This window comes from Pseudophryne corroboree, chromosome 1 (assembly GCF_028390025.1).
Source record: "Pseudophryne corroboree isolate aPseCor3 chromosome 1, aPseCor3.hap2, whole genome shotgun sequence".
In the NCBI taxonomy this organism is placed as follows: Eukaryota; Metazoa; Chordata; class Amphibia; order Anura; family Myobatrachidae; genus Pseudophryne; species Pseudophryne corroboree.
This window is the reverse complement of record NC_086444.1, coordinates 295007168-295034506: the sequence shown is the minus strand read 5'-3', so window position 1 is coordinate 295034506 and position 27339 is coordinate 295007168. Positions and strand designations below refer to the sequence as shown.

General features: G+C 46.0%; 1 protein-coding gene across 4 annotated transcripts in view; it reads right to left on the bottom strand.

Annotated features, from left to right (window-relative positions):
- Positions 1-4704: 4704 nt before the first annotated feature.
- HECTD4 (HECT domain E3 ubiquitin protein ligase 4) overlaps positions 4705-27339 on the bottom strand; it is a 547332-nt gene continuing 524697 nt past the window's right edge. For all 4 annotated transcript variants that reach the window (XM_063964358.1, XM_063964361.1, XM_063964359.1 and 1 more), the window contains exons 74-76: positions 9433-9628; positions 8810-9032; positions 4705-7790 (exon numbers count right to left, since the gene is read on the bottom strand). In XM_063964358.1, the coding sequence (XP_063820428.1) occupies positions 7654-7790; positions 8810-9032; positions 9433-9628 (556 nt within the window). In that variant the 3' untranslated portion in view covers positions 4705-7653. The remainder of the gene's footprint in view (positions 7791-8809; positions 9033-9432; positions 9629-27339) is intronic.

The following is a 27339-nucleotide window of genomic DNA, read 5'->3' as shown; positions in this document are numbered from 1 at the left end:
CAGAGGGGGAGTTATAAAGTGCTAAAATGCGGCCCAAGCTGACCGGTCCCAGCCCCAGGTGACGCAGGACCCCCTCCATAAATATCCAATCAACTCTGTCGAAAGCCTTCTCGGCATCGGTTGAAAGCACCACCATTGGTTCATGTTTGCTCGAGGCCAAGTGCATCAAATCAATGATCTTGGTGGTGTTATCGCGCGCTTCCCTTCCGGGTATGAAACCCACCTGATCCGAATGCACAATGTTGGGGAGTAGCAGCTTCAATCTGTTTGCTATAAGTTTAGCAAACAGCTTGACGTCTGTGTTGAGGAGGGATATGGGTCGGTAACTAGCACATTGAGCCGGGTCTTTCCCCTCCTTTGGTATAACTGTAATGAAGGTCTCTAATGATTGAGGGGAGAAACCACGGTCATCAGAGATCTCGTTGAATGCCAGTAGCATTTTAGGCAGGAGAGTATTCTTAAAGAGCTTATAATAAGAAACTGTATAGCCATCTGGGCCTGGGCTTTTCCCGGAAGGAGCTTCCTTAAGGGCTTGTTCCAATTCCGGGAGGGAAAAGGGGGAGTCTAGCCAAGCACTCTCATCCGCTGATATTCTAGGGAGTCCCGCGTCACCCAGGTATCCCTCCACCAGGTCTCGAGTTGTCGACAGGGATGTCGGGGTTCTAGGTGGCTGGAGATTATATAGTTTGGTGTAGTAAGCGTGGAAGGTTTCGGCGATGTCCTTTGTAAAAGTGCGGCGGGTCCCCGCCGCATCCTGTATCGACTGTATAAATAGCGTGGCCCTCTGTGCTCTGAGCGCCCTAGCCAGTAGCTTCCCCGGTCTGTTGCCCCATTGATAAAAGCGGTTTCTACAGAGCCTATAGTCCCTCTTAATGTCTGCAAACAACGTGTTGAGAGCAGATCTCGTTTCGGTCAAGGCGGTCAGCACCGATGGGGAGGGATTTGTTTTGTGTGTTGTCTCTAAGTCCTTAAGCCGTTGGAGTAAAGCGGTCTTTTCCCCGAGTCTCTCTTTTTTCAGCATGGAGCCTAGCTGTATGAGCTTCCCCCTCAGAACACACTTGTGGGCCTCCCACACCGTGACCCTGGAGACATCTGGTGTCTCATTATTTAGAAAATAATTCTCCAAAGTCTCAAGCAGCTGGGGTTGGAACCTTGTATCCATTAGAAGTTGTTCATTCAACCGCCAGGTACATTGCTTGGAGTGTGGATGGGATGTCCCCAGGGTCAGGTAGACGGGAGCGTGGTCCGACCAAGTAATTAGTCCAAAGGCTGTTCCCTTAACTAGATGCAGGAATCTGTGAGGTAGGAGGAAGTAGTCCAATCTAGAGTAAGTGTCGTGGGGTCTGGAGTAGAACGTATAGTCCCTGTCCCCGGGGTGTTGGAGCCGCCAGGTGTCGATCAGCTGGTGGTCGTGGACTCTACGGTGCGATGCTAGGGAGGGTCTTGCCGGCGTCCCAGAGATGTCCACCTCAGGTTGGAGGGTCCAATTAAGATCGCCTCCAATAACTGGAATACCCGCTACCAAGGGGGCAATGCGGTTGAGAGCCTTCGCCAAGAAACTGGGTTGTGATTGATTGGGAGCGTATAGATTAATAAATGTATTCAGCTGATCGAACAGTGTACATTTCACTAAGAGTATCCTGCCCTCCCCCAAAGACTCAGACGTTATATCTCGAAAAGGCAGACGTTTAGATAGCAAAATGGCTACTCCCAAAGATTTACCTTTGCTGTTATTATTGTAGAAGGAATGTGGGTAGTTACGATCCTTGAGACCCGGGGCCACTCCCCCTTTGAAGTGGGTTTCCTGTAAGAAAGCCACATCAGCTCTGAATGCAAAGAGGTCCCTAAGCAACCTTGAGCGTTTTTCCGGGACATTGAGGCCTTTCACATTAAGGGAAACCAGTTTTATATTTGTCACCTTAGGGTCTACCGCCATCGTCTAGAAACACGTCGGGAATGCTTAGTCCGACCAGGAAGACAGGACAACTCGCTCAGCAGAGAGTCACACAGTAGGGGGAGGGGGGGAGGAGAGGGAAAGAAGGAAACAGAAGCAAAGAAAACATAAAGAAGGTAGGTCGATAGACCTAACATACTCAAATATCAGCTGAAGAATTAAACTGAATAAATGAAAACTCTACCGCCTCTCGGGAGCTCGGACGCGCTAATCGCGTCGGAGACCAAGAATACTCGGGCGGTGCTGGGGCGAACTGGGGGGGTCAGCGCCAGCCCCAACAGGAAATATAACATCACAATCAGTAATATACCTTAACGGTTTGATCACACAACGAAGAAAAACAACCACTGAAAAGAAATGTCCTTTAAACAGGAGCAGGTATCTCCTACCCGCTCAGCTGGTGAACGTTCGTCGAGTCGAGTGCGATCTCGATGTCCCGGCCACCTCCCCACGGGGAGAGTGTGTCGCACGACAAGGAGATCCCTCGAGTCGGCAACAATTCTATTAAGCTAAGGAAGGATCACTCGGAATTGCTTCAGTGAATGTTCCAAACCAGGTCGAAACCTTCATCTCTTCGTCGACTGCGTAGAGGAACGCTGCTCTCTAGGGGGTCTCGGATTGCGGTGGACAAGGTGCCAGTCGTTGTCGGGGTGGGAGAGTTCAGGTGGGGCACCGTCGGTCAGAGGCTCCTGCCATTCTGGAAGAGAGACCTGTGGTATCCCCAGTGCTTGGCAGAAAAGGGGCAAGTCGGAGGAGTCTTTAAAGGTGTATATTGTCCCATTGTGCGAGGTCTGGAGGCCAAAAGGGAAGCTCCATCTGTATTTAATGCCCAGCTTCCGGAGTTCTGCAGTGAGCGGGTGTAAGGCTCTACGCTTTTGCAGGGTCGTCCACGATAGGTCCTGGAAGATCTGAAGTTTATGAGAGGCCGTCTCTATCACATCCATGCGGCGGGTTTTGCGAAGGATCTCCTCTTTTTCCGTGTAATAATGTAGACGACAGATGATGTCGCGGGGGCGATCAGATGGTGCGCCCCTGGGTCGCAGGGCTCGGTGGGCCCTGTCGAACTCGATTATTGAAGCGGGATCACGGCCCAGAACTTCATTAAAAACCGTTGTGAGGAAGTCAATGAGGCAAGCAGGTGCGATATCCTCCGAGACCCCCCTGACCCTCAGATTATTTCTCCTTCCGCGGTTATCCAAATCTTCTACACGGTCTTGGAGCTGTTGGAGGTAGGACGCCTGCTTGATAACGGTGGCCCTGAGGGCGTTATGTGCAGCTGCTGTGTCTGAAGAGAAGCCTTCGAGCGTAGACAGGTGGGAGCCGATGTGCGTTATTTCTGCTTGAACCGCAGCAATCTCTGAGCGGACCGTTTCCCTGACTCTACCTTCCAAGTGTTCAAAGTCCTGCTTAGTTGGGAGGGCCTGAAGCAGGGTCAGAATCTGAGCGAGACTTCCCGGGTCCGTCGTGGCGTGTGGAGCTGCCGCCTGTGATCCCACTTGGGAAGCCGAGTCCGAGACAGGCGAGAGACGTGGGGTCGAGGGTAGTGAGGCGTCCGCCGTGGGGGCGGAGCCCTGGGGGAGAAGAAATTGCCTCATGTCAACCGAGGTCGGGGTATCCATTGAACGCTTCGGGGTGAGTGTATGTGACTTCCTTCCTCTCCCTTGCGGTCCTTTCTTTCCTCTCACCATGGGGCACCTTGGGTACGTCAGTAGAACATCAGAAGTAACGTTGTGTGATTAGAGCATCATCCCGTCAGGGTCAGCACCAGCGCGCCACCCCAGAGTCTAGGTGGCTAGCCGGCCATCAGTATAAGAGTAAACTTGCAAAAAAGAGACAGTCAGGCCGCAGGGCCATGGGTTAAGAGAAAATTCCGGGTCCTCTACGGCAAAGAAATGGTGGCTGGGTGACACAGTAGGGACTGAGCGCGAAAATGGCAGAGATGACAGCAGGAGTGAGCTCTACACTACATGTGACAGAGCACAGGGACCAGGGACTGCAGTGAGACCTTCAGCTCCCACCTGTGAAGCAGTGTGAGTATGGTGCCAGTCACAAGATGTCTGCCATCCAGCAGCAAACAGCAGTTTCCTCTATGGGTTTCCCAGCAGTCCTCCACCCTTTTTATATCTAGAGCAGTGCAGCCGGGTCTCAGTAGGAGAGAGCGAGGGTGCTGGATCTCCGGGGGGTCAAAGCGAGCGTGCTGCAGGAGGTCTCAGGCGCCGAGCGGTGCCAGCCGCAAGATGGCCGCCGGCCGCCAGTCACAGGCGCCTCGGCTGATGCACCCAGCAGGTTCACCTTTCCCCCTTCCCCTCCAGGGCACCGGGGTCCGTCGGGGGCCGAGGAGCGGCGTCCAGGTGAGGCTGGGGGTCCGCGGTGGCGATCGGGTCGGGTCCGGGTGACGGCCGTTCTCGGCGGCCCGCTTCCAAAATCGAGGCCCCGGCTTTTGTGGATGGAGTAGGCCGCAATCCGCAGGGGGCAGCGCAGGTCCCCCCCGATTCCGCGGCTTCGGTCCCTCAGAGCAGGGAGATCTGGAGGGTCCAGGGAGCAATTTCTGTGCTGCTGAGTGGGCAGGGGCCCAGGTTAGGGCTTAGAAAGGGGAAAAGCAGGCTGGAGCTTTCCAGGGACACGTCTTCCCCTGTTGCCGGCTAGGCCACGCCCCCCACAAAATGTCTTTTTCTGGCTCTTACTGTAGATATTTTTCTTGACCTCCGAGTATGTAGTATATGTATTTACAAACAACACAATAAACTAAGGACATTCAAATTCAAATGTTTATTCTTATGACACTTTTCCTTATTTATTATGCTTCATGTACAGAGAGCAGTGTCTTTAATACCAATACAGACAAGGGAAATGGCATTGAGTTAAAGGATTTGTTATATGCAACCATAGATAACTGCAATAATAAATATACATCAACTGTACAGCACACTTTCAGGGCTCAAAAAGTAGATATGTTGCACTTAAACCCATGCTAAAAAGTGTTTCTATTTCAAGTGAGTCATTCTCCTCCGGCGCCATAATAATCTTTTACCTGGCAAAACTGGTGGCGTTTATTGGAGGCGGTAGTGCGGGAGAAAGGAGCACTTCTAACTCACGGTAGCAGCACATTTACCTTTCCCAGTCTGATGGCCAGGACCCTCTGCAAATTGCTAAAACAAAGATCTTTTCAGAGTAGCTAATTTCCTGGGGAGGATGTTGTAGGATGTTGTAGTGTTGGTGACTGGAATAATAATATAAACATAACCTATAACATTTGCAGAACTCAGACTCTTTTGTTGGTTTCTTTGACATTAGTGTTTAGTGATCCCCTGAAACAATGCAGCTTTGCTGTCCTGTTGGCTCTACAGCATGCACAGGTCCTGAACTGGGATTTGTCACGTCTGCTTTACCAAAACTCCACTTCCAACAACCTTCAGTGACCATTTAGCAAGCAAAGCTAAGAAGAGCCCACAACAACCTAAGTACATCTGTAAGTCCTACTGATAATATGGGTACTTCCTGAACAGAGAACATGTCCAATATTGCCAAAGCTAAATAATTGCTGCATTACATGTACCCAGACATAAAGGTAATAGTATGGCATAATACGCATTGCATAGTAATGCCATTAATGTGGTGCTCAACGTCTTATAAGCATGTATGTAATGGGAGAACAGACGTATATAATGTATACTGAATTAATATCAGCGGAGGGACAAACAACTTAATCTGATAGTTAATTGGCTTAAAATCTTTTAGTGATATAAATAATGTAGCAATATCTCCCTGGCTAACATAGTAAAGCAATTTATTCCCACACTACATTATCATGGTCTACAGTTATACTGTCCGTGTCATTAGTTCAGGCTATGTATCCTGTAGAACTGTATCCCCATCACTGGACTGTGCCACTCACATGTTGTCACTGCATAGATATAGTGTTGTCATTTCCAGCAGCACCTGAACCTTTACTCCCAGACTGCATCCACCACTAAAGAAGACTTTAACGGGCTTAAGTCTGAGCTGCAATAATCTCTGAGTAAGGCATCATCCCACTCAGTTTGGGCCATTTTCACTTTAGCTCAATGTTCTGTTAGTGAGTTAAGGTTGCAAGAGTGTATCTGCTCCAATATGTAATATACTTATCGGAGACTGATTATACTATTACTTCTGGTGCCTTTATTTACCTAAATAAGTGCTGGTCAATTAGAAGGAACAAACGATATACGGCTTATGTTGCACTAATAATATTCTGCCAAATGTCTAGGCTTCAAGTTACTTACCTCTTATCGGTCACACTTTTTACCTGGTGCTGACCGTTCTTTCCCCCTGGCACACAGCGCTCTATACAGCCTTACTGGTGCTGCAACGTGTGGTTGCAAATAACTTAGTTTACTGTACACTGGTCATAATAATGACTCCAGGTTCTCTGCATATTTGACAAGTGAGACCAATACATATTGCCAAAGGAATTCATTGACCCTACCTTGTATGATTTTGTGTGTAAATTGTTCTGGATCAGGGGTGAGATCCAATTGGGTCAATTTTTTTCCATCGGCAGCTTTCGCTTGCGCCTACTTTTGTGGTTTACAAGGAAAACAATTTTTCCTTCCAATACATATTAGGTCTACTGTGTAAAATCAAAATGCACGTATTTCCTTGCCCTCTGTGAAAGTCCATCTCTGATGACATGAGCTGGTATTATCCAAATTTTTTTACGGATGTTATTAAAATCCTTTTGTGTACATTAGTCTCACAGCTCCCACGAGGATCCACCCACATATAACACTCTCTTCTGCCATCACATTACGTGCTGCATATGAACAGAGCCCTTAACAAATACAGTGCATTGTATAACTCTGTACGAGCCCAGACACCTTCCCATTCTCAGCACCATAAGGCCACAGATTCAAGTTCTCCGGAGAATGCTCCCTCACACCTGGACCCCATCAGTCTAAGAAGCTGAGCCGAGTCATATATTTCAAATAAAAACAACTTTTTAAATAAAAATACTTCTTAATAAAAAAAATATCCCTGTGCAGCTCGTGTTCCTATATATTTCTAAATACTGAGAAAAGACCAACCAAAATTGCCAAGATAGTAAGATGAATATTTCCCACAACATTAGACTATGTACAGCCAGCCGAATCCAGTGCTTATTAGAACTATTATAACTTAAATATTACTTTGCAAAATAACTAAAATAAAAAAACATACTTTTTTTTCACAGCTCCATATCCAGTGTGATACATTCCTGTATTCTGGAAATAATTTATCATTAAATAATATTACGGTGTGTATTCTTATTTACAGAAAGCCTGTTATTTCTTATTATCTCCTGTTCCTCCAGTCACGGTATAAAATAACTGGACATTGTTTTTCTTTAAGTTTTGCCCCAAATACTAGGTGTTCTAAAGACTCTAGAGCGTAGCATTTGGGGAGAAAATCAAGTATTCTGCTCACATCAATCAGTACTAAAATTATTCTACAAAACAATTCACAAACAAGGCAAAAACCCCACCAGAGACTTCACAAATACAAGAGGTAATTGTGCGAGTTTGGGCAGAAAGGAAAAAATAAAAAATAAAAGTTCAGTAATCTTGTTTCCTCTGTGTTCTGTCCACGGGGTACGTGACAGTTCTTGCTTGTGAGCAATTATAAGTCCTAAATGGACTGTGTCCTCCATTCTTTCACCTACTCCTCTGCTGGTCAGATTATGGTCAACCACTGAGTGGGTCTTCCCGATAGTGGATGGCGTGCTTCAGTTTCTCAAGCATTATTTCAAGGGAAGAGTACTGAGGGAGCTTTATCATGAACATGCAGGTTTCCACACGGATGTATCTGGAGTCAGGGGAACCTGAAAAACATATTTCCCATGTTTAGCCAAATGAAAGTAACCATTAGAATCCTGAGTGTACACTGCTAAATGTTAGTCAGGCCTGGCCAACCTGTGGCTCTTTAGCTGCATCCCAGTATGCCTTGCCACAGTTTTAGCATCCCTTAATAGCAAAACTGTGGCAGGGCATGCTGGTACTTGCAGTTTTGTAACATCTGAAGAGCCACAGGTTGGCCATGCTTGTGTTAGAGAACACGGGGCCAGAAAAGCAAAATAAATATGTATAGAATTTAGTGATGAAATGTGTTTGCAGCGTAAGTTATCCTGTTAATGTTCAGCCTTAAGATCACAGGTGACACTATTCTGTTATCTCAAAAAGCCTCTTTATTTAAAGAAGGGTATATATTCCAGAAAACATACATGACAAGGGGACTCTCACCTCCCAGAATTTATGGATCGATATCTCAGAAAATGCATAAAAGGTGGCTCTTACCTCCCAGGATTTATATAGGGGCGGATACGCCAAAAAACGCACATGACAAGATACTCTGGCATTTCCTTGGATTTGTTTAGGAGTGGATACTCCAAAAAATCCAGGGTCTTGGCTAGGGTTGCTATAATACCCCTATAAAAAAGGTACACATAAATTAAACAGGCTGTATAGCTGATTTCAATCAGGTAAAATGTAGACTTAAAGTCAGCGAGCCACAGAACCTGTGCAGTTCATGTGTCCCTGATAAAATGGATATTACAGCAACCCCAGCCTGGGGGCACACAGTGCTAAGTGGGAACAAACAAACCTTAATCACACTTAGCACGAATACAACATTTCATTCTCCCATTATAACATGTTATAAAATGATGTACCAGAAACAGAGTCCATTACTCTCAGAAGCGCGTCATCACCTGTTATCCAGAAAACTATTATATTGCTTTATGATGTAGATCACTAATTACATACCACAAAGCCCTATTGTTCTAGGACAACAATAGTATAGCATTTTAATGAGTAGTGATTCATTCACTCCTATTCACTTTACCTGTTGCTCCATCGGGTGGCGCTATTTTCATGGGATATGGTGGGACATGTGCAGTGTCTGGTCCCCCATCTTTACATGGACATGTGAAGGGAATACGCTCCTGATTGCAAGCAAATTTGATGAACTTACAAAGTTCTTCCTGAGTAAACATCTCCAAAGCACACCAGAAAAACTCTATGTGCTGATCAGTCTCCATGAGACCCACCTGATACATCGTGTGAGCCTAGAAGATAAAAGCATGTTTAAAGCAGCACTAATCAAGTAAAATACGCTAATGTGAACATCCTAGAATGGGTTCAGTATGATTTACCGACAGCCAGGATGCCGGACGTCAATACACATACAGTAGCATCCCGGCCGCCAGTATGACGGCATTGGGGCGATTGCAAAGAGTCCCCTTGCGGGCTCACTGCGCTCGCCACTGGTTCTATTCCCACTCTATGGGTGTCCTACGAGTGGGAATAGTCCTGTTGCGCCGGTATTCCTGCTGCCGGCATTGCCAGCTGTCGGGCTTCCGATATCCATATCCTGAACTCGGGGATCCCGACAGCCGGCAAATTCAACATATACCCATAGAATGGGCTTGGATGTCCAAGTATGCATCAACAATTTAGCGACTGTACCTTTAAAAACTCCAGATTGATAAATGGCAGCCCACAGGTTCTAAGCTCCATCTCCAGGGCAGTCAGATTGGTTAGAAGCTGCAGGGGGATGATGGAACCCAGGCCAGCCTGTACTGCATTCATACAGTCTTGGTTCTTCAGTTCCCGCACACGGAGGTTTCGGATTCCTGCTGCATATATGTCTTTGTTTTCCCAGCTACAAGGGGAAATATAACACAATATTTAGGCACGTCTTTCCATGCGCACACATACACTATGGAGAGACTATATATCCTTACTAATGTATTTTCCATGTCTTTATGGGGTGCAGTGCTGAAAGTGTTCATTATTACTAAATATCTCATCATATCAATAGGATCTATAGTAGTTTTAAGTAGGAATTCAGAAATACTTACCTGTCTGACCAAAGCAGCAGAAAGAAATGTCATATGTGGCATTCCTGGCAAAAGTTAGGTCTTGCTCCTTATAGGTGTAGGGAAAAGGGTGGATTAGGACAGGTAGGAATATGAGGGTGAAATTTTGGTGTTATCTCAAAACACCAGGGATGGGAATGTGAGGGAGTAAGAGAGACTCATGGCACCTGTGAGGGGGTAAGGGAGGTTGAATGAGAGGTTGTCAGCTAGAGGCAGCTGTAAAAACAGGATTGGTCTATAATTACATGTTTTGATGTACTGTAGCTGCAGTTAGAACCAGTGATTGACAGTACACTACTACGCTGACACTAATCCTATTAGGACACCCAGAAAATAGGATTTTAATTACCTACCGATAACCTTTCTCGTAGTCCGTAGAGGATACTGGGGTCCATTTAGTACCATGGGGTAAAGGCGGGTCCACTAGGAGCCATGGGCACTTTAAGAATTTGATAGTGTGGGCTGGCTCCTCCCTCTATGCCCCTCCTACCAGACTCAGTCTAGGAAACTGTGCCCGAGGAGACGGACATACTTTGAGAGAAGGATAGATAAGGATAGTGGTGAGATTTCTAACTAGCACACACAATTAGAGGAAAGCCAAGCTAACCAAACTTGAAACAGTAACAGCAACAACTGAACCAACATTACTTAACCAAGTAACAGTGCAGGAAGAACGAAGCACTGGGCGGGCGCCCAGTATCCTCTACGGACTACGAGAAAAGGATTTACCGGTAGGCAATTAAAATCCTATTTTCTCTTACGTCCTAGAGGATACTGGGGTTCATTTAGTACCATGGGGATGTACCAAAGCTCCCAAAACCGGGTGGGAGTGTGCCGAGGTTCCTGCAGAACTGACTGACCAAACTGAAGGTCCTCAGAGGCCAAAGTATCGAACTTGTAGAACTTAGCAAACGTGTTCGAACCTGACCAAGTAGCTGCTCGGCAGAGCTGTAAAGCCGAGACACCCCGGGCAGCCGCCCAGGAAGAACCCACCGACCTAGTAGAGTGGGCCTGTACAGATTTTGGACGCGGCAAACTTGCCGTGGAATAAGCATGCTGGATAGTAAGTCTGATCCAGCATGCAATTGTCTGCTTTGAAGCAGGACACCCAATTTTATTGGGATCATAAAGAACAAACAGCGAGTCCGTCTTTCTGTGATGAGCTGTTCTTTTCACACACACCTTCAAAGCTCTCATGACATCGAAAGACTTTGAAGTAGCAGAGGTGTCGGTGACAACTGGAACCACAATAGGTTGGTCGATATTTTATGTCCACCTCCTGTAACGGCTCAAACCAGTCCGATTGGAGGAAATGCAGCACCACATCGAAATCCCAAGGTGCCGTGGGAGGCACAAAGGGAGGTTGGATGTGCAGAACACCTTTCAAGAACGTCTGGACCTCAGGGAGAGAAGCCAATTGTTTCTGAAAGAAAATGGACAAGGCCGAAATTTGGACTTTTATGGAGCCCTGACGTAGGCCCACATCCACTCCTGCTTGTAGAAAAAGCAGGAAAAGTCCTAGATGTAATTTCATCCCAGAAAATTTTCTGCTCTCACACCAAGAGACGCATTTCTTCCAAATACGATGGTAATGCTTAGACGTTACCCCCTTCCTGGCTTGGATCATAGTCGGGATAACCTTGTTAGGGATCCCTCTCCTGGCTAGAATCAGCCATTCAACTTCCATGCCGTCAAATGTAGCCATGGTAAGTCCTGATAGATGAACGGGCCCTGTTGCAGAAGATCTTCGCGAAGAGGAAGAGGCCAAGGATCTTCGAGGAGCATCTCCAGAAGGTCGGCGTACCAGGCTCTTCTTGGCCAGTCCGGAGCAATTAGAATTGCTTGAACCTGTTCCCTTTTTATTCTCTTTGGAATTCTTGGGATCAGAGGAAGTGGATGAAACACGTACACCATCTGATAGACCCATGGAGTCGTCAGGGCGTCTACCGCAACCGCCTGTGGGTCTCTCAACCTGGAACAATACCGCTTGAGCTTCTTGTTGAGACGAGAGGCCATCATGTCAATTTGTGGATATCCCCATCGACTTGTAAAACACCTGAACACTTCCGGGTGAAGGCCCCACTCCCCCGGGTGCAGGTCGTGTCTGCTGAGGAAGTCTGCTTCCCAGTTGTCTACTCCCGGAATGAAGACCACTGACAATGCCACAGCGTTTCTCTCTGCCCAGAGGAGAATTCTTGACACTTCTGACATTTGATACACAGAAAAAACAAATAGATATCTCCTACTGCGCACTCGGGAGCTGCAAATGGTAAACTCTGTAGGCACGTTCACCTAACGTGCTATGAAACTGATAGAAAAAAAAGGAAATTTACACAGTTCTCCACATGCGCTCACATATAATGAACAATCTAAATTCCTTATACTTAGATAGATAGGGGGTTCATCCACATCGGTCACAGTAAGTCCAAGAACTTCAGCTGAAACTTCCTCTGGCCCGTTTATCAATAAAAAAAGGGGACAAGAGAAAAAAACAATATAGTGTAGTATGTTTTTCCAATGTTCAAGAGAAAGTCTTGTCAGTGGATTATTTATGAATAGTGGAGGCGTAGTGCTTCATAATAGTTATTCTTCCACCAAAAATTATTCGTACCGTACTCACACCCAAGTGCAATAGGATTCCTATTGCACTTGGGTGTGAGTACGGTACGAATAAATTTTGATGGAAGAATAACTATTATGAAGCACTACGCCTCCACTATTCATAAATAATCCACTGATAAGACTTTCTCTTGAACATTGGAAAAACATACTACACTATATTGTTTTTTTCTCTTGTCCCCTTTTTTTATTGATAAACGGGCCAGAGGAAGTTTCAGCTGAAGTTCTTGGACTTACTGTGACCGATGTGGATGAACCCCCTATCTATCTAAGTATAAGGAATTTAGATTGTTCATTATATGTGAGCGCATGTGGAGAACTGTGTAAATTTCCTTTTTTTTCTACCTCTGACATTGCTGCTCTGCTTTTCGTTCCGCCCTGTCGGTTTATGTACGTTACTGCTGTCACATTGTCCGACTGGACCTGAATGGCCTGATCTTGAAGAAGATGTGAGACCTGCAGAAGGGTGTTGTATATGGCCCTGAGTTCCAGAATGTTGATTGGAAGGACGACTTCCTGACTGGACCATCTTCCTTGAAACTGCACCCCGAGTGACTGCTCCCCAACCTCTGAGGCTTGAGTCTGTGGTTAGCAGAATCCAATTCTGAATTCCGAACCTCCGATCCGCGATGAGGTGAGAAGTCTGTAGCCACCACAGAAAGGAGATCCTGGCTTTTGGCGACAGACGGATCCTCTGGTGCATGTGAAGATGCCATCCGGACCATTTGTCCAACAGATCGAACTGGAAGGGTCTTGCGTGAAACCTTCCACATTGAAGAGCCTCGTAAGATGCCACCATTTTCCCCAGAAGGCCAATGCATAGATGCACCGATATCCGGTTTGGCTTCAGGACATCCCGAACCATCGACTGGATCACTAATGCCTTTTCCAACGGAAGGAACACCTTCTGCGACTCCGTATCCAGTATCATTCCCAGGAATGGGAGCCTTCATGTTGGCTCTAGGTGATATTGCGGAAGGTTCAGAATCCACCCATGATCCTGGAGAAGTTTGGTTGAGAGAGCAATGCGGTCCAGCAACCTCTCCCTGGATGGTGCTTTTATCAAGAGATCGTCCAGGTACGGAATTATGTTCACTCCCTGTTCGCGGAGTAGAAACATCCTCGGTGCCGTGAAGAGACCAAATGGCAGGGACTGGAACTGGTAGTGACAGTCTTGCAGTGCAAACCGTAGGTAAGCCTGATAAGGCAGCCAGATCGGAATGTAAAGGTACGCATCTTTGATATCCAGAGACACTAGGAATTCCCCCTCCTCCAGACCTGAGATCACCGCTTTCAGACACTCCATCTTGAATTTGAAGACACGTAAGCACGGGTTCAAAGACTTGAGGTTCAAAATTGGTCTTACTGAACGGTCCGGTTTCGGTACTACAATCAAGTTGGAATAGTACCCCTGGTTTAGCTGATGAGGTGGAACTGGAACAATGACGTGAGTCTGTACCAGTTTTTGGATGGCATGTTGTAAAGTTATACTTGACTCTTGTGAAACTGGTAAGCCTGATTTGAAGAATCTGTGAGGTAGGAGCTCTTGGAATTCCAGTCTGTAACCCTGGGAAATAAGATTTATGACCCAGGGATCCTGGCACGAATTTGACCAGATTTGACGGAAGAATTGTAGGCGAGCTTCCAACTGACAGCCTTCCAGGCATTGCGGTCCACCGTCATGCTGAAGTCTTTGAGGAAGCAGAGCCTGAGCTCTGTACTTGAGCACCTGCTGTTGCTGGTTTGCATGGTTTACCTCTTGCGCCGCTGGAGGACGTAGAAGCACCCGTGGATTTGAACTTGGCCATCCAAAAGGACTGTAACTTAAAAGCTGAATAAGTCTTCTTGGTTGGGGAAGTTGCGAAAGGAAGATGCGAAGACTTACCCGCAGTAGCTGTGGAGATCCATTTGTCTAATTCATCTCCGAACAAGGCCTCTCCTGTGAATGGTAGGCCTTCCACGCCTTTCCTGGAATCCGCATCAGCAGTCCACTGGCGTAGCCACAAGCCTCTGCGTGCCGACACTGCCATAGCGGTGGCGCATGCATTAAGTACGCCTATTTCCTTTATGGCTTCCACCATAAAGTTCGCAGAGTCCTGTATATGCTGCAGGAGTAAGACAACATCCCCCATAGACAAGGAATCTAACCCTTCAATTAGGTTACCTGACCAATTTGCAATGGCTTTTGTGATCCACGCACATGCAATATTGGGTAATTGGGCCACCCCAGCAGCTGTGTACAATGATTTGAGTGTAGTCTCAATTTTACGATCAGCTGTGTCTTTCAGAGAGGCTGTACCAGGAACAGGCAATATAATTTTACGTGACAGCCTAGAGACTGATGCTCCACTATCGGTGGACTTTTCCATTTTTTCCTATCCTCCAGAGGAAAAGGAAAAGAGAGCAACCTTTTAGAGATCTGAAATTTCTTATCAGGATTAACCCATGGTTCTTCAAACAGGGTATTCAATTCCTTTGATGCAGTAAAAAAAGTGACTGAGGACTTCTTTTTTACATTAAAATAAGATTCCTCACACTCCTCTGACACCTTATCAGGAATATGCAGAACATCTCTGATAGCCTCTATTCCCTGTGACAGAGCTGCATCCCCCGCACTCTGAGTCCACCTCCCCCTCCTCCATGTCTAACCTGTCAGAGTCAGACTGCAGGATATGGGCCAGAGATCGCTTTTGCGGACAAATGGGAGGGGATTCAGATGCTGTCTTGGGGAGTCTCTGTTCATAAACTCATCCACAGTCTGTTTTAAGTATCGCGTCTCTTTCTCATTGCGGGACAATTTTGTAGAAAGTGTTGAGATCATCCCCTTAAGAGAATTAACCCATTCTGGTTCAGCCCCGCTAGTCTGTGAACCCTGAGTACCCAGTAGTGAGCACCCTGGTGAAGAGGAACACTCTGCGGTACAAGACACGCACTCTTTGCCTGACATAATGTAATGTGACACACACACACACACACACACACACACACACACACACACACAGAGGAAAGGTTAAGCACAATTAACCCACAAAGAGCCCTTCAGGGAGACACAGATGTTTGGAGCCAGCCCCCACCGCGACCTTATCGCTAATGCCAAGCTTAGCCGGATCACAGACTAAGAACCCTGGTAAGGGACTTAGTACACTAATAATGTACACCATCACCACATACACCATCTGGTAAACCCATGGAGTCACCAGAGCGTCCACCACCACAGCCTGTGGAACAATACAGCTTAAGCTTCTTGTTGAGATGAGAGGCCATCATGTCGATTTGAGGACCCCCCCCCCCCCCCCGACGTGTCAAGCACCCGAACACCTCCGGGTGAAGGCCCCACTCTCCTGGGTGGAGGTCGTGACTGCTGAGGAAGTCTGCTTCCCAGTTTTCCACTCCAGGAATGAAGATTGACGACAACGCCACAGCGTGTCTTTCTGCCCAGAGGAGAATCCTTGTCACCTCTGACATTAATGCTCTGCTCTTCGTTCTGCCCTGCCGGTTTATGTACGTTACTGCCGTCACATTGTCCTACTGAACCTGAATGGCTTGATCTTGAAGATGATGTGAAGCCTGTAGAAGGGCGTTGTATATGGCCCTTAGTTCCAGAATGTTGATTGGGAGAATGGTTTCCTGACTTTATCATTTTCCTTGGAACTGTTCCCCTTGGGTGACTGCTCCCCAACCTCTGAGGCTTGCATCTGTGGTTAGCAGAATCCAATTTTGAATCCGGAACCTTTGGCCCTCTGTCAGGCGAGAAGTCTGAAGCCACCACAGAAGAGAAATCCTGGCTCTTGGCGACAGATGTATCTTCTGGTGCATGTGGAGATGCGATCCGGACCATTTGTCCAACAGATCTAGCTAGAAGGGCCTTGCGTGAAACCTTCCATACTCTAGTGCCTCGTAAGCGGGTACCATCTTCCCCAGAAGGCGAATGCATAGATGCACAGATATCTGGGTTGGTTTCAGAACATCCCGTACCATCGACTGGATTACAAAGCCTTTTCCAATGGAAGGAATACCTTCTGTGCCTCCGTATCTAGTATCATCCCCTAGAACGGTAGCCTCCGTGTTGGTTCCAGGTGAGCTTTTGGTAGGTTCAGAATCCACCCTTTATCCCGGAGTAGACGAGTTGAGAGGGCAATGTTGTCCAACAACCTCTTTCTGGATGGTGGCTTTACCAGCAGATCGTCCAGGTACGAAATTATGTTCACTCCCTGTTTGCGGAGGAGAAACATCATCTCTGCCATTACCTTGGTGAACACCCTCGGTGCTGTGGAGAGGCCAAATGGCAGGGCCTGGAACTGGTAGTGACAGTCCTGTAATGTAAACCTTAGATAAGCCTGATGAGGTGGCTAGATTGGAATATGAAGGTACGTATCCTTGATATCCAGAGACACCAGGAAATCCCCCTCCTCCAGACCTGAGATCACCACTCTCAGAGACTCCATCTTGAATCTGAACACCCGTAAGTACGGGTTCAGTGACTTGAGGTTGAAAAATGGGTCTTACCGAACCGTCCGGCTTCGGTACCACAAACAGGTTGGAATAATAACATAGTAACATAGTAACTAAGGTTGAAAAAAAGACAATTGTCCATCGGGTTCAACCTATTTGTGGTCTCCTATGCACGATTATTTTGTATAAAATTTTGACTGAAGTTGCTGACTGCCGTTCCGATTAACCCCTCTTTTTTATAATAACCATAGTGCGTGACTATGCCCCGTAACCCTGGATATCCTTATCCATTAGGAATTTATCTAACCCATTCTTAAAGGTGTTGACTGAGTTGGCCATTACAACTCCCTCAGGCAGGGAATTCCAAATACGTATCTTCCTTACCGTAAAAAAGCCTTTACGCCGTATTGTGTGGAATCTCCTCTCCTCTAACCTGAGCAAGTGTCCACGAGTTCTCTGTGTTGATCTAACCAAAAACAGGTCCTGCGCAAGATCTGTATATGGTCCCCTTATATATTTGTAAATGTTGATCATGTCCCCTCTTAATCTCCTCATTTCCAGTGTAAACATGCCTAGTCTTGCAAGCCTTTCCTCGTATTCCAGCGTCTCCATACCCTTAATTAGTTTGGTCGCCCGCCTTTGAACCTTTTCTAGCTCCAGGATATCCTTTTTGTAGTAAGGTGCCCAGAATTGTACACAGTATTCAAGGTGTGGCCTCACAAGTGATTTATATAACGGGAGTATAATACTCTCATCCCTAGCATCAATTCCCCGTTTTATGCATGCTAATATCTTATTAGCCTTCTTTGCTGCAATCCTACTTTGGGTACTAATGCTTAGTTTGCTATCTATGAGAACACCTAAGTCCTTTTCCAGTACAGAATCCCCTAATTTTACCCCATTAAGTAGGTAGGTGTTATTTTTGTTCTTGTTACCACAGTGCATTACCTTACACTTGTCTGTATTGAAGCGCATTCTGCCCAAGCTTCTAATTTAACTAAGTCATTCTGAAGCGACTCAGCATCCCCCTCCGCATTTATAACTTTACACAATTTGGTATCATCTGCAAAAATTGACACCATGCTCTCTAGACCTTCTGTTAGATTGTTAATGAAAATATTGAACAATAGCGGTCCTAATACTGAGCCTTGCGGCACACCACTTAGCACTTCAGTCCAAGTTGAAAAAGATCCATTAACCACAACGCGCTGCTCCCTATTATCTAACCAGTTTTTGACCCAAGTGCATATTGTGCTAACTAGCCCTGATTCTTGTAGCTTGTAGATAAGTCTCATGTGTGGTACAGTATCGAACGCTTTGGCAAAATCTAAAAAGATTACATCCACCTCTTTACCCTGATCTAGGTTTGCGCTTACTGTTTCATAAAAGCCAAGTAAGTTGGTTTGACAGGATCTGTCCTTCATAAACACATGTTGATTCCTTTTAATGACCTTATTGACTTCAAGGAACTTCTGAATACTATCTCTTAGAATACCTTCCAATACTTTCCCCACTATAGATGTAAGACTAACTGGTCTATAATTACCTGGTTCAGCTTTACTTCCCTTTTTGAATATAGGCACTACTTCCGCTATAGGCCAGTCTTTGGGAACCATACCGGATATTACTGAATCCTTAAAGATCAAAAATAGCGGTTTTGCAAGTTCAGAATGAAGCTCCATTAGAACCCTTGGGTGAATACCATCGGGACCTGGTGACTTATTAATCTTTAAATGTTTTAATCGGTCACAGACTACTCCCTCGCTTAAATAAGTACCTATCAGTGGGATATTCTCATTATTGAGATTATATGTTAGTCCCTGAATTGGGTCCTCTCTAGTAAATACTGTTGAAAAAAACTCATTTAGTGTGTCCGCTATGTCATTATCATTCCCAGCTTGTCTTTTAAAGGGCCTATACTCTCCTTCTTTAATCTCTTTAAAGAATTTTTTGGGATTCGCTTTGCTTTCCTTTGCTACTAGTTTTTCAGTTTCTACTTTAGCCGCTCTTATTTCCTTTTTGCATATTTTGTTACATTCCTTAAAGTGCTGAAATGACTCTGCTTCCCCGTCAGATTTGTATTTTAAATGCTCGCCTTTTCTTGCCCATAAGTTCCTTAATCTTTTTGTTAAGCCACATCGGTTTATGATTTTTATTCCTTTTTTTGCTGCTCGTAGGAATAAATGTGAGTGTATTTTTAGCTAGCAGGAATTTTAGCACCTCCCATTTCTCCGTAGTATTTTTTCCTAAAAACAAACCTTCCCATTTAATATGCCTGAAAAAAACCCTCATCTTTTCAAAATTTGCTTTGCTAAATGTTTAGAGTCCTAGTTGAGCCAGTATAGGGCTGTTTATGGAAACTGATACTGAATGTGACCATATTGTGGTCGCTGTTTCCTATGGGTTCCCCTACTATAATACTTGATACCAAATCCCCATTGTTTGTTAATACCAGGTCTAAGATTGCATTGTACCTAGTTGGTTCCTCAATTAGTTGAACTAAGTAGTTATCATTAAGTGTGTTTAAAAACATATTGCCCCTAGCAGTATCACATGAATCGTTTTTCCAGTTTATCTCTGGATAGTTAAAATCTCCCATCACTACTATGTCTCCTACTCCTGCTGCTCTTTCAATTTGCTTTAGTAACAATTCATCATCAGATGCGTTGATACCAGGCAGCCTATAGCATACACCCAATACTAACTTTTTTATTCCTTTTTCCCCGCATGCAATTTCTACCCATAATGTCTCGACAGTGTCTACAGTCGAGACAGTCCCCTCCTGAATATCTTCCCGTATATCAGGTTTTAAAAACGGCTTTTTACGTAAAGACACACCTCTCCACCCTTTTTATTTAGTCTGTCTCGGGTAAACAGAGTATAGCCCTCTAGATTGACTTTCCAATCATGAGATTCGTCCCACCAAGTTTCAGTAATGCCTATAATATCATACTGTTTGCTTGCTGCAAGTATTTCTAGTTCACCCTTTTTACCAGTAATGCTTCTGGCGTTTACATACATACAACTAAGATAAGTATTTGTTGCGCAGATGAGGTGTAACTAGAACAATGACCTGAGTCTGTACCAGTTTTTGAATTGCTTCCTGTAAAGTCATACTTGCTTCCTGAGAAGCTGGTAAGCCTGATTTGAAGAATCTGTGAGGTGGGAGTTTCTGAAAGTCCAGCCTGTACCCCTGGGTGATAAGATCTTTCTCCCAGGGATCCTGGCATGATGTCGCCCATATGTGACTGAAATCTCTTAATCGGGCTCCCACATGCCTGTCTTCCAGGCAGTGCGGTCCATCGTCATGCTGAAGGCTTTGAGGAAACAGAACCTGAGTTCTGTTCCTGTGAACCTGCAGTTGCTGGTTTTCTGGGTTTACTTCTATTGCCTCTGGAGGCTGTAGAAGAACCTCTGGTTTTATTTTTAAATTTGGCTGTCCGAAAAGACTGCAAAGTTGGAGTCGAGTAGGTCTTCCTAACTGAGGGGCTGCGGAAGGAAGATATGTAGACTTTCCCACCGTAGCCTTGGATATCCACGTATCCAGTTCATCTCCAAATAGGGCCTCACCTGTGAATGGTAGGCTTTCCACGCCTTTCCTGGAATCTGCATTCGCAGTACACTGGCGTAGCTATAAGCCCCTGCATGCTAACACTGCCATGGCAGTGGTGTGTGCGTTGAGCAATTCTATTTCTTTTATGGCCTCCACCATAACATTTGTAGAGTCCTGTATATGTTGTAGGAGTAAAACTACCTTCCCCCTGGATAAGGAATCTAATCCCTCAATTAGGTTACCTGACCTTTTTGCAATGTCCCTAGTGATCCATGCACAAGCAACAGTGGGTCTTTGGGCCACCCCAGCAGCTGTATATACAGATTTGAGAGTGGTCAAATCTAGATACATCAACAATGTGGATTTTCCCATTTCTTCCTATCATCCTGAGGAAAAGGGAAGGATTTGAGTAACCTTTTAGGGATCTGAAATTTCTTGTCAGGATTAACCCAAGTCTCTTCAAATCGGGAATTCAACTCTTTTGATGCAGGAAAAGTAGCAGAGGATTTCTTTTTTACATTAAAATAAGATTCCTCATCCTCCTCTGTCACCTTATCAGGAATGTGAGGGACATCTCTAATAGCTTCTATCAGGGCCTGTATTCCTTGTGACAGAGAAGCATCCCCCCTCCTGAGTCCACCTCACCATCCTCTGCGTCTGATACGTCTTCATCAGTGTCAGCCTGCAGGATCTGGGCCAGTGTACGGTTTTGCGGACAAATGGTAGGGGTCTAAGACGCCGGTATCGGAACTGAATCTCTATTCATCAGATCATCCACAGCCTGCCTTAAGTATTGCATCTTTCTTTCATTATGGGATAATTCATTCAAAATATTTGAGATCATCCCTTTAAGGGAATCCAACCATGCTGGTTCGGACCCACTAGCCTGAGTACACTGTAGTGATCCCCATGAGGAAGACATTCTGCCGTGCATGAAACACACTCATTGCCTGATCTCACACACACACACACACACACACACACACACACACACACACACACACACACACACACGAGGTTAAAACACAGTTAACCCACACAAAGCTCTTCCAGGGAGAGACAGAGTATATAGGAGCCAGCCACACCGCGCAGTTAGTGCTAATGCCAAGCTTAGCTGGGTCGCAGGCTAAGTACCCTGATAGGGGCTTAGTACTCTAATAATGCTCCCCCCTTTACTATGACCCCCTGGTACCGCTGAGGCAAGCTGGAGTCCTTCTGGAGAAGTTGTGCTTCCCTGCCAGTCTGTCTGTATGGAACTGCAGAGAGATAATGGCGCTGGTGAGCCGCTCATAGTAAAGCCCCGCCCCCTTAATGGCCCGCGGTCTTCCCGGTTTTATTTTAAACTGTCTGAGGTGTTTTAGATGCTTAAACAGTGGGACATAGCCCCTGTAAGCGTATTTGCCAGTGTGGGTACTGTACAGGATGACTCAGCTTGCCCCTCATAGCTGTGAAGCTTACGCTGATCTGAGCCTGGAGACGCAGCCTGCTCCTCAGCGCTGCGCTCTGTACCCTCATGCCGCCATAATAGCCGGCGACCCACTAACCACTCTTCTTTCTTCTGGCTCTGTTAGGGGTGGCGGCGTGCTGCGGGAATGTACGCTCGCTGTGATGGGGCTTGCGAATGGTTCCTCAGGATCTCAATGTCCTGTCAGCGGGGAACGGGACCATTAACCCTATAGGAGGTTGGGCAGTCCTTCCCCCCCAAGTCCCACGAAGCTGGCAGACTGGTGCCAACCAGACCTTCCTGAAAATAACAAATAGAAAATAAATGCAGAAAACCTTCAGGAGCTTCCCTAAGCGTGACCGGTTCCTCCGGGCACATTTTCTAAACTGAGTCTGGTAGGAGGGGCATAGAGGGAGGAGTCAGCGTACACTATCAAATTCTTAAAGTGCCCAAGGCTCCTAGTGGACCCTTCTATACCCCATGGTACTAAATGGACCCCAGTATCCACTAAGACGTAAGAGAAAAAAGGATTATTACACTTGTGTTACTTGTTTTTCCTTGAGTCCATCAGATGACACTTGATCTTTGAGTCTCCTAGAGTATGCTGCAACTTTAAACATCTTTCATATTCCCTAAACTACTGGCTATATGTTGTTTTTCTAAGCATCCCCCAAAATATATATGAATATATTCAGGTCTGATTAATATCTTATCAACAAAGGCTCCTATGTGTGAAGGAGTGAATGAAATCATCTGCTTTTTCTTACTCTTAACAGTTTATTTCCAGATTGCCTGACTCCTCATTATCTTAATGTGTAGTGCTTTCCAAATTGCCCACATTATATCATCCAATCCATGCTATTTTTCAGACTCCTTGTCAAAACCCAAGGTCCCTTGAGGAGTGGTTTGCAAGGTTCGAGAAGTTTGTCAGCACAGCGCCAGAGCCCCCCGTAGAGAGGCTGCCTTCGGCTCCAGATGGCTACTACAACATGAGTGGTGATCCGCTGCATGTACAGTCAGCACCATTTTGCCAGCCAGTACCTAGGCCCTGAGCACAGTGTCTGACTGCACCTTCAGTCCCCTACTCACCACGGGGACTGTGGATGTGTGTTGCTTGGCCACCTCTGTACTAAATAAGCCACAGCCGCTCTGATAACTATCAAAAAAACTCTGGGAGGCACCTCAAGTTAAAGTTTCCATCAATTGACTTAATATGATATCTATGAATTTTACAGTATAACTAGTACATTTTTGTCTTTCTTAAACTTTTTATATGTTTTAAAATACATTTGTTATTCATATATCCAGTGTACTCTAGACATCATCTTTAATACGTTTTTTTGCATATAAATTATTTTTAATATATGATAAATCAAATGGTAATGGTGGTGTAATTTAACAACCAATTAATCACAGGCGCACCTCAGGACCCACCCATCTTTCATGTAAAATACTATTGTCTTTTGCTAGCGGAGAGACTACCTGAGGATTGCGCCTTTAGTCTAGAAACAATTGTCTAATATTGATCAAACAATAGGCTGTCCTAGCTCATATTGGGTATTGCTTTTATATATATATATATATATATATATATATATATACATACATACACATATATATATATATATATAAATATATATATATATATATACACGTATCTATACACATACATACATATATGCTCAGTGACACTTTCCTTTTTCTCAGTAGTAAGCCGTTGAACATGCTATACACCTGTACTGTTTCTGTAACTTGTATCATCCTCTTGTTGCAGTTATAGCTCTAGGTTTGCTACCTTACAATTATGCTTTACTTATGTAAGTCTTAGTTTTACTGATGCTCTAGTGTGGCTACTGTTTGAAAATGGGGCTGTTTCTCACAAAAATACACAGGTTTCACTGATCTGTGTGTTTTTGGGAGATAATGTATTGTTTTACAGGCGACTAAATTGCATAGCCTGTAAAAAAAAATACGGCTGAAGCATAGGGAAAAAAAAAAAAAAAAAAACACGCAAAAATAAATAAATTTATTTTCACCTGTAAGAATTGGATAGCCCCTCCCCCCCTCCCCCCCCCCCTGTCTCTGGGGGTAATTCCAAGTTGTTCACAGCAGGAATTTTTTTAGCAGTTGGGCAAAACCATGTGCACTGCAGGGGGGGGGGCAGATATAAAATGTGCAGAGAGAGTTAGATTTGGGTGGGTTGTTTCTGTGCAGGGTGAATACTGGCTGCTTTATTTTCTTTTTCATCCACTAGGGGTCACTGGAGTACTCTTGGGATATGGACGGCTTCCGCAGGAAACAGGGCACTGAATATTTAAATTTAGAACTCTCCACTCCTCCATATCTCCGAGTACCCCAGTGTTTTTTCTGTGCTCATGCACTAACAGAGGCTTGTGTGGGTTCCCACACTTTTCTTTGAATATTGATTTTAATTTTTACTTTTTTATACTACTCCAGCACATCCCTTCCCAGTTTCTACTAAAAACATGGGTCCGGGATAGTGCCGCTGCACGGAGCAGCGCATGGCGTGTCGGTCCTCACAAAGAGCACCCTCACAGCCACATGCAGCTCACTGAACTGCTGCAAGAGCTGGACGGAGCTTACAGAAAGAAGCCCCGTCGCAGCCATGAACTGATGCAACAGCTGGACGGAGCTTACAGAAAGAAGCCCCGTCGCAGCCCTCCCTACAAGGAGACAAGGTATGAAGGGGGGGACGGGGCGGTCAGCGCGCGCTGCCGCCCCGCTGTGTGGGGTCCGTGTTCATCACCGCCGCCCGCACCCGCCGCTAATACCAGCGCCCGCCCCAGCAGCTCCGTCCGCGCTGTACGGACTTCAAAGCCAGCGCTACGAGGGGGAGAACCGCCGCAGCACAGCGCTATCACTAGCGCCGCCGGAAGCCGCTACACGCCGCTCCAGCCAGCCGAACTCAGTTCACTCGGCCGCTCTCCTCACAAGCGTCCCCCGCCTCCCTGCAATGACCAGGTCAGCTTCCCGGCACCCGCTCCCCGCTGAGACACACGGAGCACAGGGGGAGGGGGGGGGGGGACAAGTCTGATCAGGCAGCGCTGCTGCAAGGGAAGAAAAACTTATAATATGCTGCATGACAGGCTGCCAGATTCATATGCACCATAGGTTATATTAATAGACTATTGAGCCTATATTAAACACAGGAGGCATGTATTGTAACCTGACCTGTGATTATCAGTGTAAGCATGGCATGGGGGCCATTTTAACCATGCTTCCTGTTTCTTCCTGTTTGTAATTCCAGAACGTTCCTGTCCTACATCTCTACTCCACCGGAGGCGCAGGGGTGTTAGTGGGAATTTTTGGTTCAGGTTTTATATAGGCTGGCCATGTGAATGCACTTCGGCCATATATATATGTATATTACACACCTTAAGTAACAATTTTACTGAGTCGTGCATGTGTCTGTCTTTGTCTATTGTGTTGTCTGTCTGCATAATGAGTACGGCACCAGCAAAGACTAAAAATGAAGTTTTACTGCAATGTCTGTACATGAATCTACCACATGTTCAGTATGTTTTGTAGGTTTCCACTCCGGAACCCGGTTTCATTCCTATGTTACGCAAATGTAATGGCTGGGTTGCAATTAGAATTGGCCGCCGCTCGACACGAGCGGCAAGATCGGAGTCTTGGGTGAGACCGCCACATCTAATGGAGGAGTCTCAGCCGTTGCAAAGGTCCAACTTCACTTTGGGTAACAAGGTATTAATTTAATTGGTCTTATAATTTAACCGTTTCTGCTATGTTGCAGTCTGACAATTCTATGCCAAACCTCACGGCGCTAAATAAGGGTGAGGAGGGCACATTAGACCAGCAGTCAGATAGTGCGGTTTTTGACAGCCCAGACATTGATAATGACCAGTGCGTCAGTCTCTGAAGTTTACAGAGACTAAGGAGCCTCTAACATATAATAAGTCGTATTTACTAAACGACAGAGATCTCCAATGGGGTTCTTATTTAGGATATCTTAATAAGATGTTAGTAGAAACACAAAATAACCGAATAACCGGTTCTATACCTCACAGATTTAAGTCTACTTACCCGTTTCCACACAGTGACATATACATTGGAGAATCCGCCATTGGTGGATTCGTCTGTGTCAAACTTTATAAAGACCCTTCAGCCGTAAGATAGAAGGGCATTTGGGTCACTAAGGCGCTCTTTGTATGGGAACAATGACGATCATGTTATACTTATCGTTAATCAAATCTGAGAAGCTGCTGAGTATCTATGTACAGCTTCTGCTGCCGGCTCGCTTCCCGCTTTTCATCGTCGCTAGTTACAGCACGACAAGTACTCTGGCTGCGTTCTTGGCAAGCGGAGTCAGAGGTCAAAAGAATACGGTGGCCAGAAGTTTTTTGGTCCTAAATTGGACAAATGCAGTTCTCAGGCCAAGGCGGGGGGGGGGGGGGGGGGGAGTCTAGTTTCCTGCCATTGCCTCCACCGGTACCAAAACGGAAATACTCTGGTCCGGCGTTCAAATCCTTTAGACTTCAGTCCTTTCAAGGCTGTGGTACAGAAACAGTCACGCCTTGTAACGCCAGGGCACTAAAGTCACCAACAAGCCAGTGGCTTGACGGGCTCCCAGGCCATCTCGGATTTCCAATTGTGGGAGCGCGCCTTCAGACGTTACATTTGCCGGGATTCCAGACATCCACTGATGGATGTATCCGCAATTTAGTGTTAAAAGAAAGCTGTCTCCCGCCACTGCGCTTTTTCAAGACAGGACTGCCTCTGTCGGACGACAAGAAGGCGTTTTGGCAGATTGCCATTCGGTCTCTGCTGGATTCAGCAGTTTTTAATTCCAGGCCTGGTACATCAACAAGGTCAGGGTTATTATTCCCGTCTGTTTGTGGTACCGAAGCCGGAGGGCTCCGTCACAGTCTCAATCAGTAAGTCACTTACTACAGATTGAAGATGGAATTTCTGCGGTCAGTAATTGCAGATTTGGAGCCACAAGATTGCATGATTGCGCTTGATCTCAAGGATGCGTACTTACACATTCCGATTTGGTCACCTCATCAGAGGTTCTTGCGTTTTGCAATACGCCACAACCATTAACAGTTTCAGGCTCTACCGTTTGGCCTCTCGTCAGCGCCTCGGGTATTCACCAAAGTGATGTCTGTGATGATAGCTCATCTCAGATCCCTGGGAGTGACAATCGTTCCGTGTGGGGGGGGGGGGGGGGGGGAGTCTAGTTGCCTGCCATTGCCTCCACCGGTACCAAAACGGAAATACTCTGGTCCGGCGTTCAAATCCTTTAGACTTCAGTCCTTTCAAGGCTGTGGTACAGAAACAGTCACGCCTTGTAACGCCAGGGCGCTAAAGTCACCAACAAGCCAGTGGCTTGACGGGCTCCCAGGCCATCTCGGATTTCCAATTGTGGGAGCGCGCCTTCAGGC